The sequence below is a fragment of the Mus caroli genome, unplaced genomic scaffold, assembly GCF_978045245.1.
Source record: "Mus caroli unplaced genomic scaffold, Mus_caroli_1 scaffold_13, whole genome shotgun sequence".
In the NCBI taxonomy this organism is placed as follows: Eukaryota; Metazoa; Chordata; class Mammalia; order Rodentia; family Muridae; genus Mus; species Mus caroli.
In genome coordinates, this window is record NW_028227268.1 from 64,928,129 (window position 1) to 64,947,232 (window position 19,104).

Consider the following 19,104-nt stretch of genomic DNA (forward strand, 5'->3'; position numbering starts at 1 on the left):
ACTAAAGCCTTGCCTCCTGTCATGTTCTGTCTTCCTATGCACCCTTCCTGTGGCTGTTGTTGTGACTTCTCCCCCTTTCCCTTCAGAAAGCAATCCTGAGTCTCCAGTAACCATCACAGAGCCCTACCGGACCCTCTCGGGGCACACAGCCAAGATTACCAGTCTGGCATGGAGCCCACATCATGATGGAAGGCTGGTATCTGCTTGCTACGATGGCACAGCTCAGGTACTGTATGTCCTTGATCCAGGATCCTTCACTGCGTAGTGTAATTTAATCTCCCCTTCCCTGTTTGGGATTGTTTTCATTCCCCTTCTGTTGTCTGTAGAAAGAGGAGCTGGAAGACCTTGTAGTTCCGCCATATATTTTGCCTTACAGTCAGTGTGCTGACTTCTGATTACTCTCAGTAGACACAAGTAGCCCAAAAAGTCTCTTTAAGCCAAACCAACACAAAGATTTCAGTTAACTGTAGGCACTCTTTTTGTTTGGGCCTTTGCTTCAGGGTCTTGCTGTGTAAGGTAGGCTGTGCTAAAACTCTTGGTATTTTGTATTGTTTTGGTTTTTTAAAATTACATTTATTTTATAGGTATGTGCATGCATGAGTGTGGGGTTGGGGGTGTGGAGATGAAGACAAAGACGGAGACAGAGATAGAAACAGTACAAGTCTGTTTGCATGCTGGAGGGGTGGAGGGGCCAGGAAAACTTGTGGGTGTTGGTCTTCTCCTCTCATCATGTAGGTCCTGGGGATTGAACACAAGTTATCAGACTTTTGCAGCAAGTGTCTTTTCCACTGAACTGTCTCATGATCCTATGCTCAGAGCTTTAAGCCTCTTGCTTCAACTATCCAATGCTGGGATTGTAGGTGTGGGCCACGGGGCCAGCTCCCCAGGACAAATACCAACACAGTTCTGGTTTGAGATAATGTGGTCCACAGAGCAGCAGTGGATCATTTCCATAGGAATGCCTCTCATACATGCTCCTCCCCTGGGAGCTGGTGTTGTCACATGAATGCCTTAGCCTATTATGAGTGTATTTGTAACTGAGCAGATAATGTCACAGAACAATAGAATAACCAGCAATTGTCCATTCTGTCCACTGCTGTGGTTTTAGGTGTGGGATGCCCTCCGGGAAGAACCTTTGTTCAATTTCCGAGGACATCGAGGCCGGCTGCTATGTGTCGCGTGGTCCCCAGTGGATCCAGAATGCATCTACTCAGGTGCAGATGACTTCTGTGTCTATAGGTGGCTGACTTCCATGCAGGACCATTCCCGGCCTCCTCAAGGTTGGTTTAGAAGAAGTTGGAGAGCCTACACACTGTTGTTTCTGATTTTCTTTTCCTCTGCTTTAGTAATTGTTCTGAACCCACCTAGCATCTGTAGGCTGGGTCTGTAACCTACAGGCCAAGGATAGCACTGCCAGATTGTAACAAGTATGGCTGAACTCTTCCAGGGTTGTCAGGCAAAGAAAAGATGCACTCAGAGAACTGAGTCACATCAAAGTATGGGGATCAACTTAAAAGGGACCTTGCTAAACAGACAGACAGTTGACTGGGGGTGGGGGGCAGCAAGATGTCTGACAATGGATGGGGGAGTTGGTCAGGATGCTAAAGGAACAAAACTGATGAATGAAACACACACACAGGATTTATTAGAGTGTTTTACAAGCTGTGGTCTGGACAGTCTGACAACAGTTGACTCCTGATGGAAAGGCCAAAGATCTAGTAGCTATTCAGTGCACAAGACTGCTCAGCAGTTGCAAATCTAGTGCTGGAGTCTGGAAAGACTCCTAGAAAGCGGCTGGTCTTCAGTCTGTGTTGGATCCTAAAGAAGTAGGTTCTGATGCTGACAGGAGTGAGGACAAGTGGTCAAAAAGCAAAGGTTTTCTATGTCCTTTTATATAGGCCTGGAGGTGTGGCCCAGGTGTGGCTGGGTCTTCTGATTTCAAGTCCAATCCAGAAAATCTCTCACAAACCTCAGCATAGTGCCATGTGCCTTTAATCTCAGCACCTGGGAGGCAGAAGCAAGAGGATCTTTCCTCTTCAAGGCCAGCCTGCTCTACATAGCAAACTCCAGGACAGTCCTCTTTCAAAAAATTAAAAGAAGATAAGAGAAAATTGCTCACAGATGTGGCCCCACTTGTTGGATTTTAGTTGATTGCATGTGTGGTCAGGTTGGCTATCATAGGGTAAAGGGACTTAATTGCCAAGCAGGCCTGTAAGCCTAAGCTCAGCCTCTAGGACCCATATAAAGATGGAAAGAGGAACTGACTCCAGGGTCGACCTTTACTTTCATAGGCATGTTGTGGCATGCCTGGTGATCACGAATGCTCCGACTCATACTAATTAATATGTATATATTAATAACTTCATTATTTATATATTATTCTTATATATTACATATACACACGTATGTATTAGTTTCTTGTTAGTTCTCTCTATATGATGGATGGATGGATGGATGGATGGATGGATGGATGGATGGGGTAGGTGGGTAGATAGATAGATGATAACACCAATGGTGTCCATGAGATGGTACCACGTGTTTCCTTGGGATTACTTATAGGAACAGAAGTGACTCCAAGACAACTGAATTTCCAAAGTCCACCCCAACGTAGGTAACAGCTTACAAAAGATGAGAACCTGGAACACACTGCACACACAACCTGTAGTCAGCTCAACAGATTGGAAAGTGACCTTGCCAAATGACTATTCTAACCCTCCTCCAGATAGCGAAGCTAGCTTCTGCTTTTTCTAAGCAGTGGTCTTAATCCCAAAGTCTTGGCAGCCTGGCTTGTCTGAGTCTTTGCAACACAGCTTCTCTTCCTCTGAGGGGGACTCTCCGCTTTTATTGCTTTCTCTGGCAGGGAGGGACCTCCGTGAATCCTGCCAGTTTCAGGGACTTCTGAAGCTTTTCTGAGTTATTTGCATTCCTGCTTAAAGAGCATTCCTGCAGAATGGAGTGTTTGACTCTCAGAGGAAACTGTTACACAGCATTTTGGGTATAAAAGTGTACTTGCTGCTAAGCCTGACGACTTAAATTTGAACCCCAGGACCCACATAGTATGAGAGAAGGAAAGAGATAAGTCCCATAAGCTGTCCTCTGATTGATAGCTCACTCTCTCTCTCTCTCCCTCCCTCCCTTCCTCCCTCCCCCCTCTCTCCCCCTCCCCCTCTCTCTGTCAGACACACAATCATATAAATATAATGTTTCTAATTTACATGTAAATTTCACAAATTTACAAAACTAAGTGTAAATTTTATGAATATAATTTTTTTAATTTAAAATAAACTAACTGATGTTTGACACATCTCCCTACCATAAACAACTAAAAACAGGAGATGAAGAAATATATCTCAAATGATAACACTTCCCATCCTCTTAGAGTCTGGTAAAAGAATACTCAGATTAGCTTTGTCTGTGGTCAGAACTGGACACAGCTCAAATGCTAATGAACATATGAGCATAAGTAGCCATAAGAAAGAAGTTGTAGGCTGGAGGGACAGCTGAGTACAGAGCATGTCATGTGTCCAAGGCCTGGTTCAGCACTCCCAGAACAGACAAAGAACAGCTACTGATTGATCCATGCATCAGGTTGATGAGTTTGTGACAAACTACAGTGGACAGAAGCAGCCAGGGTCAGGGGACTGCACAGAATACCTACAACAGGTGACATTCAAACTGGTGACAGATTAGCAGGAACCTGGAGCATTTATAAGACAGGTGGAGAGTCTTGGGGTCAAGGGGACACTTCATATCTGGTTTGTGGTGGGAGTGCTGAGTTACACTGCTATGAATCTGTCAAAAGCAGTTGAAATATGATAAAAATGACTAAGCAAACAATAAAGGCTTTAAGGAAGAAAGAGGGTCGTACTAAATGCTGCAAACTAGTAAGTGCCAGGTGTGTGAGAATCATAGTCTTCAGGTTCCAGAATCACAAGGAAGTCTAATACTTCTGGAGTTTATAGGCCTCTCCTGAGAACCAGTTCTGTCCAACAGTGCATTCCAGCCAGGGAATCACAAGTGCCCCCTGGTTGGGATAGAACCAGTCAAGAAGCTGGAACCAGAAGTGTGGTAATAGACAGCAGACACTGTCAGGATACCCTCATTATATGATTAAAATAACCACAAAAATGCATGTACTGACTCCCAGGTATCCCATGAAGAGTGGGAAGACATGAGTAGAATGGATGGGTTCCCAGGCTTGAGCTGTGGTGGAGGACGCAGCTGTCTTCAGGTGCAGTGCAGGAAGGTGTGTGAGCCTGTCAGAAGAGTGCTGTGGGCTCCGGACGAGCTCGCCAGGATGCTTCTGATCCACAGTGTATTTTATCTGTTTTTAACTTTATTGTGTTCTTTGTAGGGAAAAAATGTATTGAACTAGAGAAAAAACGGCTTTCTCAATTTAAGCCAAAGCTTAAAAAGAAGAAAAAACCTACCTTGCGACTGCCTGTAAAGCAAGATTCATCCGTTGGCAATGAAGATGAGAGTGTAAAGGAGAACTCGGGACCTGCTGAGAACGGCTTGTCGGACCAGGACGGTGAGGAGGAAGCCCAGGAGCCAGAGCTGCCTCCCTCTCCTGTAGGTAGGTGCTTAGGAAACACTGTCCGTGCTGGTGTCTTCATACAGCAAGTCCTTCCTCAGTCGTGCAGCCTCTGTGTCAAATGAACCTTTGCAAACTGTGTTGGCATTGTTTAAAGAAAGGGAGTGTTGATTTTTAAGATTCATTTTTGTTTCACGTGTATGAGTGTTGCCTGAATCTATGTCTGTGTACCACAAGAGTACAGTACCCATAGAAGCCAGGAGAGAGCATTGGGTCCCTTAGAAGTGGAATTATGGACAGGTGTGAGCTGCCACATGGGTGCTAGGAACTGAACACAGGTTCTTTGCAAAAGGAGCCAGTGCTTTTAATTTCTGAGCCATCTCTCCATCTCTTTAAAAGGTTAAATCTCTAAACACCTCTTTGAAGTGTTACAGATGTAGTGGATGGTTGTTCTCTTACTAGTGAAAACCTAAGAAGGATGTCTTAGTCACTGTTCTGTTGCCATGATAAGAAAACATGACCAAGCAAGTGTTACAAAATAAAGTGTTAGTTGGGAGCTTGCTTATAAATTCAGAGGCTTAGTCCAGTATCTTCATGGCAGGGAGCATGGCAGCACTCCTGGCTCTGGAGCAGTAGCTGAGAGCTATATCCTGATCCAAAGACTATGAGAGAGATTGGGCCTGCCATGGGCATTTGAAGCCTCAAAGCCTATCCGACTGGCATACTTCCTCCAACAAGGCCACCCCTGTATGAGCCTATTTGGCCATTCTTATTCAAACCGTCATAAAGGATCAGTTCTTTATGTCAGTTCAACAATGTCATTTGTCGTGGAATGCATGTGTCACTAGCTTTCAGATTGTAATGTTTTACATGTTCGAAGAGACATGACTGTTATCTTAGGTTTTTACTTCTGGGAAGAGACACCATGACCAAGGCAACTCTTATAAGGACAACATTTAATCGGGACTGGCTTACAGGTTCAGAGGTTCAGTCCATTATCATCAAGGCAGGAACATGGTAGTAGCATCCAGGCTGGCATGGTGTAGGAGGGAGCTGAGAGTTCTACATCTTCATCTGAAGGCAGCTAGAAGAGTGGCTTCTTGACAGCAAGGAGGAGGGTCTTATAGCCATGCCCATAGCAACACACGTACTCCAGCAAGGCCACACCTCCTAATAGTGCCGCTCCCAGGGCCAAGCGTATACAAACTGCCACAGCTGTTTATAGATAAAGTAGCTCTTTTGTTTTCTTACTATCTTAAGTTTAGAGGTCCAAACTTTCTTTTTTTTTTTTTTTTTTTTTTTTAAGATTTATTTATTTATTATATGTAAGTACACTGTAGCTGTCTTCAGACACTCCAGAAGAGGGCGCCAGATCTCGTTGCGGATGGTTGTGAGCCACCATGTGGTTGCTGGGATTTGAACTCTGGACCTTCGGAAGAGCAGTCGGGTGCTCTTACCCACTGAGCCATCTCACCAGCCCGGTCCAAACTTTCTTAGCCCAAACTGTTATCTTGTGTTTACACCTGTTAAAATGAGTGATTAAATACCAGAGACTATAATCTGATTTATTCTGAATTCTGATATTTTCATGTGCCAGGACTGAAATAACCAAAGCAGAGGTGTCTCTAACCTCCATTCCAGATTGTGGCTGGTGGGTAGACTAAGAACTTACCATGTTTATATGTTATGCTTATCAACATGCTTTTATCTTGAGGGATGGTGAGATAGCCACTGGGAAAGTGCATGCCACACAGTCCTGGGATTGATCTTGGAACACCCATGGAAGGTGGAAGGAGAGCCCTGACTCCAAAGCATTGTCCTGACCTCCACATACAGGAACACATATTGTCATAATAATTTTAAATGCCGTTGTATCATATAAGGGTTAAACAAAATATCCTTTGCCTTCATAGGTCAGAAAACAGTCTGTGTGCTGGGGATTGTGACTGTCACATGCACCTGCTCTTCTCTCTTAGGGGAAACTTTTCCTGTTTGTGCAGTGAAAGATAAGTTATCTGACAAGTAGCTTGACATGTGAGCAGTTTCCAAATCAACGTCCGTCCGGGTGATAGGTTTAGACATTCCTGAATCATAGTCGGTCTGTGAAGCCCAGGCTGGCCTCCAATGGTAGCTCCCCTGCCTTAGTCTCCAGAATGCTGAGGTTACAGCTGTGGGTCTCCGTCTCAACTGCCTTTCTTGACTCAAACCTTTTGTTTTTTCTCTCTTGATATAGTTTGTGGAGAACCTGTTTCCTGTACTGACATTTCCTCAGGCTTTGAAAAGTCAAAAGTCACTGTTAGTAGTAAAGCCACCTCACTGAAAAAGGAGCCACCTAAAGAGAAGCCAGGTCAGTATCTTCTGTGAGCACATTTTACTGAACATTCTTAAGTCCTGTGCTCAGGAGAGCCTTTGCAGAAGCGTGGAACGTTCTGATTCTGGCTCTGATTCTGTTGTTGGGCATCATTTCATTTTTTATTTTTTTCTCACATTTCTGAGCACTTGAAATGTCTTACAGTTGTTGATAGCACTTGTTAACGTTAGTGAAGGCATTTGGCATGTTTTATGAACGCATACCTGCCAGTGTGGTATAAAAGCTGTCTGGGAGTGAAGCTTGCTCCCTCCGCAGGCTGCACCCTCGCTGCCCACATCTGTAGTACTTGAATCTGTCTGACCTATTGTTCTGATAGTGTGCTGTTGGTGCATTTCAGAAGCCTTGCTCAAGAAGAGGAAGGCTCGCTCCATGCTCCCTTTGAGCACCAGCTTAGACCACAGGTCCAAAGAGGAGCTCCATCGAGACTGCTTGGTGCTAGCAACTGCAACACATGCCAAAGGTACCGAGCCTGCCCCTTGTGCTTGCACATGCTCAGTTGATAGTGGTGCTATGTGATAAGAAAGCAGGCCGGGCGTGGTGGCGCACGCCTTTAATCCCAGCACTCGGGAGGCAGAGACAGGCAGATTTCTGAGTTCGAGGCCAGCCTGGTCTACAAAGTGAGTGCCAGGACAGCCAGGGCTACACAGAGAAACCCTGTCTCGAAAAACCAAAAAAAAAAAAAAAGAAAGCAAGCGCCGGGCGTGGTGGCGCACGCCTTTAATCCCAGCACTCCGGAGGCAGAGGCAGGTGGATTTCTGAGTTCAAGGCCAGCCTGGTCTACAAAGTGAGCTCCAGGACAGCCAGGGCTACACAGAGAAACCCTGTCTTGAAAAGCAAAAAAAAAAAAAAAAAAAAAAAAAGAAGAAAGCAGGCAAATGTCTAAGATTGCCACTGCCTGGGCTTTTCTCCCGGCCTTCCCTATCCTTGGCCTCCCCGCCCCCTGTCATAGCCCTGTCTTGCCCTCAATGCGTCCATCACCCAGATACCTTTGTGCCACATTCAGCCAGGCATCTACACATCTCGGTGTAAATCTGCTTTCCACTCTTCCTTACCAATGTCTTAGGTTTAAGAAAAGAAAAGGTGTTTTCTCCCTGGAAATGCCCCATAATGTGGCAGTCACTGTCAAGTGTCTTGCCTTGGATTTACTTTTCAAATGATGCTTGGTTTGGTTTATGCCACAGCCCATTGTTTTGGTATCTGAGCAACTTAGGGTTTTTGTTTTGAATTCTGTTGAAAAAAAGAGCACAATAGAACACAAGTCAAAGAATCCAAAGGGCGGAGCAGGCGGTGGTGGCGCACGCCTTTAATCCCAGCACTTGGGAGGCAGAGGCAGGCAGATTTCTGAGTTAGAGGACAGCCAGGGCTATACAGGGAAACCCTGTCTCGAAAAAACAAAAACAAAAAAAAAGAATCCAAAGAAAGTGAGTCCTGTGCTCCTCCGCAGCCTACTGCTGTTTTCTCCCCCCCCCCCTTTTTTTTTTATAGGTATGGCCTGGTTTTGAGTTTTGAGGTGGCTTAGGGAGTCCTTGGATAACAATAGTTGAACTCAATTGTAAATTAGGGTTTTGTTTTGTTTTGTTTAAATAGTCTCAGAGTGGATACTCTTAAGTAGAGCCCAGAGCCTTCACATGCTAGAAAGTCCTCCACCATTGAGTCACACAGACATAATTGACTGTTTTTAAAGGGTAGAGAGTGAGTACTGAATCCTTTTGTGATAGGTCTCAGGGAAGTCTTCATTTTTATTTATTTTTTTTTTAAGAAACCCTCCTGCCGGGCGGTGGTGGCGCACGCCTTTAATCCCAGCACTTGGGAGGCAGAGTCAGGCGGATTTCTGAGTTCGAGGCCAGCCTGGTCTACAAAGTGAGTTCCAGGACAGCCAGGGCTATACAGAGAAACCCTGTCTCGAAAAACCAAAAAAAAAAAGAAACCCTCCTGTTTCTGTCTGCTTAGCACTGGGATTAAAGGTGTGCAATAGCTTGCCTGGCTTCTACGGAAATCTTGGGACACTGTTTAATTTGGATTTATTTCTTAAAACAGTATTTTTAAGATATGTTGAGTTTGCAGTCCTCGTTTAGTATTTTTCTCTCAAACCTTTGTTAACCCAGACTACAAAACAGCATTGTCTCGTTGGGGTTTGCCCAAGCTGAGTTTTAAAGGCTTCAACCTTTCTGTAACTAGCAGGTCTCTTGGGTATAGTAATGAGTAAGGTGAAGCAGATGTTGAGGCATGTATCAAGAAGTTATTAGCCATGTTAGCACTTCCTGTATTGACTTTTTTCGTTTTAAATTAGCAGAACTAAATGAAGATGTGTCTGCCGACCTTGAGGAACGATTCCACTTGGGCCTTTTCACAGACAGGGCTACTCTGTACAGGATGATGGAAACAGAAGGTGAGACCTGCCCAATCTTCTTAGCCCTGTCTGTTTTCATTCTCCCTAAGTTTGACCCATGGCTCTGTGTGGCTGCCAGTGCATACATTGCCATGCCATTCAGTTGGATCTGTTTACAAACATGTTGCCATCTTGACTACACCCATATGTCTTTATGTGGTCATCCCATTCGTATGTGTTGGTTCATTCCTGGAATCCCAGCCCTCTAAAGGCTAAGCAGGAGCGCGGCAATATTGAGGCCATCCACTGTGACCATCCATTGAGTTCTAGGGCAGCCTAAGCTATGAGGAGATTTTGTCTGAAAAAAGGAAAAAGTCAGGTGGTGGTAGCACAGAATTTTAATTCCAGCACTTCAAAGGCAGAGGCAGGTGGATCTCTGTGAGTTCAGGGCCAGCCTAATCTACATATAAATTCCAGGGCTACACAGAGAAACCCTGTCTTTTTTTTCCTGGGGAAAAAAAGAAGAAGAAGAAAAGCCAGGGAGCAGGGGGTGGCTCAGCAGGTGAAAGTGCAGTCCTCAGAACAACACTTAGCTGAAATCTGAAAAGTCATTCTGGTGGAGCATCCTCATCAGGAAGTGACTGGATACTTCTCTGCCAATGTGACTTTTGCTTATAAAGATCAACATAGCTTTTAAATATTGTCTCTTCTAAACAGGGAAAGGTCACTTGGAAAGTGGCCACCCCGAGCTTTTTCACCAGCTCATGCTTTGGAAAGGAGATCTGAAGGGTGTTCTCCAGGCTGCAGCAGAGAGAGGCGAGCTGACAGACAGTCTCGTGGCTGTGGCACCAGTAGGTATGTGCTTCTTAAGTGTGTCACCTCCAGGATGTCCCCATTAAAGACATTTGAGTGGTGTTATGGTGGCACACAGCCGCAGTGCCAGCAGCTTCGAGGCTGGGGCAGAGGAATCACCAAGCCAAGGCCAAAAACAGAAGATGACTTGGCAGCACTTGCCTTAAGCTTAGTCTCGCACAGATGGATGGTTCTACATAAGCTGGCCCTGCAGTAGTGGCAAAGGCTCAGGACACGTGTCCATTGTGTACAGTCTAGACGGAAGATCTCTCAGTGCTCTGTAAAATAGGAGCTTCATTTTGCTTATAGTTCTAGAGGCTAGGGTGCTAGAGCCTGCATTGCTCAGCAGTGGCCAGGGCCTCCTGGTCAGCTGCATCACAGTGTTCAGATGTAGGTAAGAGAGACTGTTTGATAAGACAAGCATCTGAGACCAGAATTGGGACAGGCTGGCCTTGTGGGTGAGGCAGATTGAGCCAAGTCTTACTCTTTTTCTAACAGCTCATGGGAATTAGTTGACTCCACATATTAGCAGTAGTCAGTCTATTCAGGAACACTGCTGTTTTTTAATTAATGTCCACCAGTCTCTAGATTCTGGAGATTCCTCTAGCCCATAAGCCATTGATGGAGAAACTACATATTGATGGATAACTGGTCCACATATGACAAATTTGCAAACGTTTAAAACCTTTGTCCCAGCAGTTTTAATGATAGAAAATAAACTACACTCAGCTCACACTCATTGACATAACAAAAGCCTGTAAGAACTTACATGTCCATAAGTAAGGAACCTGTCAAGTGGTGTAGACAGAGTAGAAACCCTTACAGACCACCAAAGACTGAGGCAGCCTTGTACACTGACCATGAGTGACCTCTAGAGTAGAAGACAAGAATAAAGATGGCATTCACAGATGCAGCTCGCATGAGCCTGAGAGCACTGCTATGTTCTATGAACCATTCGGTTAGGATGACTAAAGGTGACCCCAAGAAACCAAAGGGCAGCATGTCTGTTTATGTCTTCCTAAGAAAACGCTGGACATCCTGGTTGGCTTTGCAGTTTTCTTAGAAGTGCTGTGAGAGGTGAAAGACAAAGTTGGGCAAAGAGAAATCTAAGTTTGATGAAATGATGAAGGCAGATGAAGTACACAGTGATTAGGAAATGAAGAATTATGACCCAGCTCAAGGAAGCAAGGAGAAAAAAAAATTCCCCTAATTTCCTTAAAATAAGACCGTCATTCCTTCATCACAAATACTGGCATCCCCATTGGAAATGTAGTGGAAAAAAAAAAAAAGGCTGGGTATCAGCTGTACATGGTATTGCACACTAAACCCAGTGGCTTCCTGTAAGTTCCAGGCTGGCTGGAGGTATGTAATGAGACCCTGTCTCAAAAGAATAAACAGCTGGTGAGAGGTGGCAGCAGAAAGTGTCCTGTCCCCAAGGCAGCAAAAGCTCATGTGGGTAAGGGAAGAGGTAGAAGAGAGGGTGTGTGTGTGTGAATCTGTCTTGTTGTGACTAACTGCCTTAGAGTAGGAGCAACATGATTGTGTACACATCTCTGATAGCTGTGGGGTGGGGCTGTTGATGCTGTGATGAACAGCTAAGTGGACCACACTAAACCAGTGTATAGTGGTCTTAGGAACCCAGCCAGAAGCTCTCTCTGGACAGCAAGCACCCTCAGGAGAAGGTGTGCGTGATCACCCTGTCTCATTGTAATTTTCTACTCCCACCCAGACACCTTCCCTGAACCTCTTATATGACAGAGTCAAAGAAACTTCCTGTTTCAGCATATGGGTGTGGGGAGGGAGGTGGAGCAAAAGTGCCACGGAGGCATTTGAAGTCATTCCTGATTATTCTGCCTACTGGAGTGACTAAAACAAGGCATTTTAAACTCAAGTTTACCTCCTTTTCTGCAAGCCTCACCCCTTGATTTCCTTCTTTTATTTTTTTAGCGGGCTACAGTGTATGGCTGTGGGCTGTGGAAGCCTTTGCCAAGCAGCTGTGTTTCCAGGACCAGTACGTCAAGGCTGCCTCTTATCTGCTATCCATCCACAAAGTGTACGAAGCTGTGGAACTTCTCAAGTCAAACCATCTCTACAGGTCTGTGCCTTTTGGGCCTCAAGCAGCATCCAATGTACTGGGATCTAAAATGTTGACCAAGTAATGAGGACAGAGAAGACAGCATAAAACTAGTTGGGGTCTGATGACTCACAAGAAGAGCTCCCTTAAAGATTTTCTTAATGCATATGTAAAGGGTGTGTGCACATGACCAAGGGTGCCCACAGAGGCCGCAGGCAGTGGGTGTCCCTAGAGCTGAAGTTACAGGAGTTATGAGCGAGCTCCCTGGCATGCCAGGAACCAACCTTAGGTCTTGTTCAGGAGAGCAGGAAGTGCTCCTGACTGCTGAGCAGTTTCTTTGGTCCTCTCTTTAACTTTTTTTTATTATTATTTAAGAAAAATTCAACATAGCTGTCTTAGCATTTCTATTGCTGTAATAAACACTGTGACCAAAAGCAACTTGGGGAAGAAAGGGTGAGTCTCAGTGCTGAGGGAAGTCAGGGGAGGACTCACAGCAGGAACCTAGAGGTGGGAACTGAAGCAGTAGCCATGGAAGAACACTGTTTCCTTCCTTCCTCCTTTTTGGCTTCTTCAGTTTGTCTTCTTTCATAGCCCAGGAGCACCTGCCCAGGGATGGCATGAGCCCAGTGGGCCAGGCTCTCCTATATCAATCATTTATCAAGACAGCCCCCCAGACTTGCCTTCAGGCCAGCTTTTCTCTCAATTGAAATGTTGAATTGATAAAAACCAACCAGCGCAGTTCTCAGTTTAGATGAAGGATCCTACTTTTTTTTGTTCTGTTTTTGGGGTAACAGGTGTAACACTTGTATGAAGGTCAGCCACAGTTGAAAAAGACCGCTCTAGACAGCTACATAACCTAGACCCTTAGTTCTCTCTGTCACCATGTCTGCCATTAAGTGGAGGTATTTGAATCAGTGATATTTAATTTGCTGTGGTTGGGTCAAAATCTGTACGCCTTGATGTTTATGTCCTGTATGGAAATTAAGCCCTGGTTCAGCCTTCCAGTGCCATGCTCCGAGAAATCAGAATCAGATTCAAAATATATTTACAAGTACCTTGGCCATATAGCTAGGCTCTTCTCTGACTAGATAGAACTTAAAATATCCCATTTATTCTAGCCTCCATCCTGCCACATGGCTGGTTACCTGTGCTGAGGTACCATTTTCCCATCTCCTGACATCTTCCCAACTAATCTCCCGCCTGGCTCTCTCCCTGAATCCTTTCTCTCTACCAGATAGATGTCCCACCTCTAATTACTGCCTAAGCCGTAGGCTTTTTAATTGACAGTTCATTTTATCCATACAATACACAAAATAGTCTCTCTACAATTCCCCCTTTTAGTCCAATAAAGTCTCCTTTTCTTTCAAATATAAATTAATACAATCATAACAATTTTGAAACAGTTATGAGAACTATAAGGTTTGAGGTACACTCAGAAAGCCCAGTCTTATATTTGGGAACTCAGGAGAGAGTATTATCAACCCTAGCCTGCTGAGTTCATAGGTCTGTATCTAACTTACTATCTATCTAATTTCTATCCTAATTTTAATTTTTTTTTTTTTTTTTTTTTGCATTTTGCCGGGGATAGTTTTTTTGTTTGTTTCCTAAAGATGTTTTCTTTTTGGAAATGACAAACATGTTTTTAGAGAAAGATCCTGTTTTCTCAAAACACCTTTGAAGGTTTTAAAAATCTTTTCATATCCAGTCACATTGAGACTTTTAAGAACTTCAATTTTTTTATTTGTAATAAAAATTTACAACTTTTATTTTTTAAAAAATCATTTAGCTCATATATAATAGCACTCCATGTCCCCACACTTCCACTTGTCTAATGCTATGTCCAGTGGTGTGAAGACCGACACTAACTAGGCCCAGGTCACTGGCACTCCCCTAATTTTAATATTTAATCGTAAGACTATAACTATCTAGTCTTCAACCCCATCAGAGACCTGAGAAGAAATAAATATTACTTTAGTATGTAGGATGTGCAGGAACACAGCTTCCATAACAATTATAGAAAGGGCAGAGACAGCTATTTTGACTTCCTAGCTGTATCTTCTGAAACGTGTGTGAAATGTTTGTGGCTCTGTCGTCTGTGTGTATGTCTGCACCACAAGGATGCCTGGTGCTTAAAGAGACTGTAAGGTGCCATTGGTCTCATGGAGCTGGAGCGACGGGTGATTGTGAGCCTCTGTGAGGGTGCTAGGAATTGAACCCAGATCCTCTGGAAAGCAGTGCTCGTAACCTTTCTTCCAGCCCCTCTTCCTTTTTTGTTTTGAATATGTTCTACTGGTGATAATTCCCAAAACCTTCTTCTGTTTATGAAAGCATATAATTTTACATTTACCTTTTAAAACATATTTATTTTTATTTCTTTTTTTTGTTGTTGTTTTGTTTGTTTTTTTTTTTTAAAGATTTATTTATTTATTACATGTAAGTACACTGTAGCTGTCTTCAGACACTCCAGAAGAGGGCGCCAGATCTCGTTACGGATGGTTGTGAGCCACTATGTGGTTGCTGGGATTAGAACTCTGGACCTTCGGAAGAGCAGTCGGGTGCTCTTACCCACTGAGCCAGCCCTATTTTTATTTCAAATGCATTGGTGTTTGCCTGCATGTAAGTCTGTGTGAGGGTGTCCAGTACCTTAGAACTTGAGTTACTGATGGCTGAGATCTGCCATTGGTTGTTGGGAATTGAACTCAGGTCCTCTGGAAGAGCAGCCAGTGCTCTTAGCTGCTGAGCCATCTCTCCAGCCCCTCACTTCATCTTAAGATATCTTTTCCAAGTTTACAATGTGAGATTGTTTTGAGTTGTGGTGGTCCACACTTTCAGCGCAGCATGAGGAGGAGTGTTGGCTGTGGTGGTGCACACATGTGGTTCAGCATCTTGAGGAAGCAGAACCTACAAGGATCTTGCACTGCACGTTTTCTTGCTACTGTTTTTAACTTCACTTTTGTATTTATGTAACCCAAGCTAGCCCTGAAACTCCTTAGTTCTCCCGGTGCATAAATTGCAGGTGCACACTCCGTTTCAGGTGTCTTTTTGTCTGTACTGCATGAGAACATGGGGTTTTCTCTAGTTGGGCCTTTCCCTGTCACAGATTCTCAGTAATGTGATAATGTGAGCTGGTCCTTTTGTTTATCTTGTCTGCTGCGTTTTGTTGTGGTTCACCTTGACCTTTCTGGAGATAGAGAAAAAGTCTAACAGTGCTAGCCTCAGATCTGTGGCCATGTTGTCTTCTGGAATACTGGGATTGTACACCTTCCCTTCAGAAGTCCATACTGAGCAGGGCGGTGGTGGCGCACGCCTTTAATCCCAGCACTTGGGAGGCAGAGGCAGGTGGATTTCTGAGTTCTAGGACAGCCAGGGCTACACAGAGAAACCCTGTCTCGGAAAAAAAAAGAAAAAAAAAGGAAGAAGTCCATACTGGAGACTGCTGTGGGTCTCCTACCTCCTGACTTCTCTGTGGCAGACCTGTTTCGTGAACAAGTCTCGCAAGCTCTGGGCCTCACTCAGCTCCCAGCCTCTGGTGGTTCTTTGTTCAGCTTTTCAGAGTTTCCAGCCTGGCTGAGACCCAGCAGATCCACAAGCAGAGACTTGGCCACCTCTGTCTCAATAGCCTTTTTCTGTGCTACTACATGGTTTTGGATTAAAGGATTGGGCTTAGAAATAAAAGCCCCAGGAAGTTCAGAGAGGTTCCTGCCTCTTTCTCCCGAGTGAAGTTAGGATTAAAGGTGTGTGCTGCTAAGTACTCAGCACCCAAGTAGGGTTTTCTTGTTGGTTTTGGTTTCTCGAGACAGGGTTCTCTGTGTAGCCCTGGCTGTCCTGGAACTCACTCTGTAGACCAGGCTAGCCTTGAACTCAGAAATCCGCCTCACTCTGCCTCTCGAGTGCTGGGATTAAAGGCCACCACTGCCCGGCCATGGAAGTGCTTTTTAAGAAATGAGTTTTCATGAAGAAAGCATCTAGCTAAGGCTGGAGAAATGGTGGGGAAGGTTGGTAAGAATGTTTGCTCTGTGGGCAGGAGACATTTGGGTCCCAGCACCCAGTGAAAAGCTGGGTGGCTGCCTGCACTTGTGACACCAGTGTCCGCAAGTGAGCATAAAAGGATCCCAGGGGCTCACTGACCAGCCAGCCTCGCTGGTTCAGTAATGGCCCGTCTAAAGGAGTGAGGAGGTGCAGTGGGTAAGGGCTCTGTCTGCCCAGCCTGTGGCCCCATGCTGAGGAAAGCCCTACAGAACCGACTCCTGCAGGTTGTCTGACCTCTGCACTCAATCTAAAAGGGTGAAGAGTAATAGAAGCGGGTACCCAGCATCTTCTGTGACCTCCATGTGTGTGTACACAGGCACCTCCACTCACATGCACCGCACATGCTCAGATAGTAAAAGTCAAAAGCACTCTTTACAGGTTTCCCCAGAGATGACTGGCATGGTTTAGAATAAAGCCAGAGAAAAAAACCATTCTTGCCATTTTGTGATTGTGAGGGCTAAGGGCTGTTGAGGGAGTTAGTGAGACTAATTATTTGGCTGCCTCACTGGGCATTTACTGTTTGTATTGGTGTTGGTACAATTGTGGAGGAGCCCTTGAAGATTGGTTAACATGCCTGTTTTTCTACAGAGAAGCTATTGCAGTTGCCAAGGCTCGGCTGCGCCCTGAGGACCCCGTTCTGAAGGACCTATACCTCAGCTGGGGGTCCATCCTGGAGAGAGATGGCCACTATGCGATTGCAGCCAAGTGGTAAGCAGAGAGAGGTCAAGGCCAACTTAGTATCTGCCAGGAACACAACAGAAGGAAAGACTTGAGTATAGAAATGGGCACCGTGACTGGAAATGTAAAAGGAAAGGTTCAAAGCCTAACTGCATCCCCTGGTGACATCATTGCCACAGGCACTCAGGAGACCTCAGTGGCAGACTTGGAGCTCACGCCGGTTCCCATTAATCAGATGAGCAGATGGTGGCCTGGCCTGAGTCTTCTGTTCGGGTCAGTCTGCACCTGTAGTTTTTTACAGTGCACAAGTCAACAGCACGTGGCAATCGTGGTCTCACAGAGACAGTCAGAGCAGGGCCACCAGAGGGTACTCACATAAACACTGGAGGCGCTAGAATGTGGGGAGGCAGTTATGGCTGGTGACTGGGTTTCATTCTTGCCACAGCTACTTAGGAGCCACTTCCGCCTATGATGCAGCCAAAGTTCTGGCCAGAAAGGGAGATGCAGCCTCACTTAGAACAGCTGCAGAGCTGGCTGCCATAGCAGGAGAACATGAGCTGGCTGCATCCCTAGCTCTTAGATGTGCCCAAGAGCTGCTTCTGGTGAAGAACTGGGTGGGTGCACAAGAAGCATTGGAACTGCATGAAAGCCTGCAGGTCAGTCTCTGGAGTCTGAGGATGGGAGGGGCCCCGGGTTACTCTCTGGACAAACAAGTCCCCAGTAGACAAACTTCCAGTTCAGGAAGTATCCAAAAGCCATAATGGCTATTCTATCCCACCAAAATACTACAGCTTGTACATTACCATGTTTGGGGTGAGAGATAGCCCAGTATTCACAGTGATTCCCACTACTTACAAGTTTGTACAAATCGTCTGAACAGCCACTGGCCTGCCCAGCACCTGGACAGTGCCTAGGGTGTCTGCATTAGTATTGTCTTCCTATGGGGAGAGTAGTTGGCCTCTGACTGGAAGATCATGGTGGGTAACAGACATATGTGGTTTCTGAAGAGCTTTATTTCAGTGTGCCTAGAAATGACTCAGGCTGAGATGTGTGATACCTCAGGGGTATCACATTTCCCTGGCACAGGCAGAACCCAGGCTCCATTCCCAGCACTTCAGATACTAATGGCAGTTTAATGAGTTAGCAAGCCCTGAACAGCAGGTTGTTCAGACTCCCACTGCCACCACTGAGTTGTCTGACACGTGAGAACTGAGGTCTAGTCTGTATGCCAGGCTTACCGTAAATGTATTTTACAGCCCGGGGTGGCCTCAAACTCAAAATCTTACTGCCTCAGCTTCTCTGGGGTTGGCTTTCCAGCTGTGAACATCAAAGCCAGTTCTGACATGGACTATTTAAGCTCCTTTTTCCCTAGCACAGGAATAAGACCTAAAAACAGTACCCAGCTGAGTGCTTAGACCAATGAAGATATAGATAGGTAGTTAGCGTCCTTTAGAATTGGAAGATAGTGCCACTGGGAACTAATACAATGACCAAATCTAGTCCATCATTTGTCTACAGCTAAGAAAACCTGATGGTATAGGACAGGGGGTTAGACCTGGATGTGGCTTCCAGGATAGAGATTGTGGGTATCATTAAGGCTCCTGTGTTAGAAACAGTTTCCTGAATGAGAAAGGCACCTGCAGGGCTGCTGCATTTCTCCTTTGGTATGACTCAGTGGCAGGCTTGCCAGGAGGCTTGGACCCATCACGTGCAGACTGTAAGCTCTTTCGAGCTGTGCCATGCATGTTTTCCTGTGTCACACCTCTTTGTCGCTGTATCCCAGGGCCAGAGACTGGTCTTCTGCCTCCTTGAACTTCTATGCCGGCACCTGGAGGAAAAACAGCCTCTAGAGGTCAGAGGCCCCTCTTCCATTTACCACCAGTGGGCCACAGGTTCTGAGGGAACCTTGGTGCAGAGAGTAACTGGTGTGTGGCGCAGCGCCTTCAGTGTGGACACCCCGGAACAGTGTCGGGCCGCCTTACAGAAGCTGCAGGATGTCAAGTACCCATCAGCAACAAGTAACACTCCCTTCAGACAGGTGCGCCATATTCCCAACCTCACCGGGAGCCATGTAGTGTAGATGCTCTTCATCTCTCGGAAAAATCAGTAGAATAATTTGTACCTCAAAAAGGACAAGGCAGTCCTTGGGGAGACCCCACAGATGAAAGCCTTGAGCTGTGTATTCATTTGGGGCTCTATTTGTTTAAAATACAAGAAAATTTGGGGCTAAAGTGATG

At 45.4% G+C, this 19,104-nt stretch overlaps 1 protein-coding gene across 11 annotated transcripts in view; it reads left to right on the forward strand.

Moving 5' to 3' along the window:
* Gemin5 (gem nuclear organelle associated protein 5) overlaps nucleotides 1–19,104 on the forward strand; it is a 50,437-nt gene that overhangs the window by 22,167 nt on the left and 9,166 nt on the right. For 6 of the 11 annotated variants that reach the window (XM_021175736.2, XM_021175737.2, XM_029483775.2 and 3 more), the window contains 11 exons: nucleotides 87–226; nucleotides 1,109–1,280; nucleotides 4,355–4,576; nucleotides 6,768–6,881; nucleotides 7,243–7,365; nucleotides 9,196–9,294; nucleotides 9,952–10,089; nucleotides 12,034–12,181; nucleotides 16,778–16,897; nucleotides 17,313–17,523; nucleotides 18,651–18,905. In XM_021175736.2, coding sequence (XP_021031395.1) covers nucleotides 87–226; nucleotides 1,109–1,280; nucleotides 4,355–4,576; nucleotides 6,768–6,881; nucleotides 7,243–7,365; nucleotides 9,196–9,294; nucleotides 9,952–10,089; nucleotides 12,034–12,181; nucleotides 16,778–16,897; nucleotides 17,313–17,523; nucleotides 18,651–18,905 — 1,742 coding nt within the window. The remainder of the gene's footprint in view (nucleotides 1–86; nucleotides 227–1,108; nucleotides 1,281–4,354; nucleotides 4,577–6,767; nucleotides 6,882–7,242; nucleotides 7,366–9,195; nucleotides 9,295–9,951; nucleotides 10,090–12,033; nucleotides 12,182–16,777; nucleotides 16,898–17,312; nucleotides 17,524–18,650; nucleotides 18,906–19,104) is intronic. The other 5 variants (XM_021175739.3, XM_085829999.1, XM_029483776.2 and 2 more) reach the window with 1 other exon arrangement.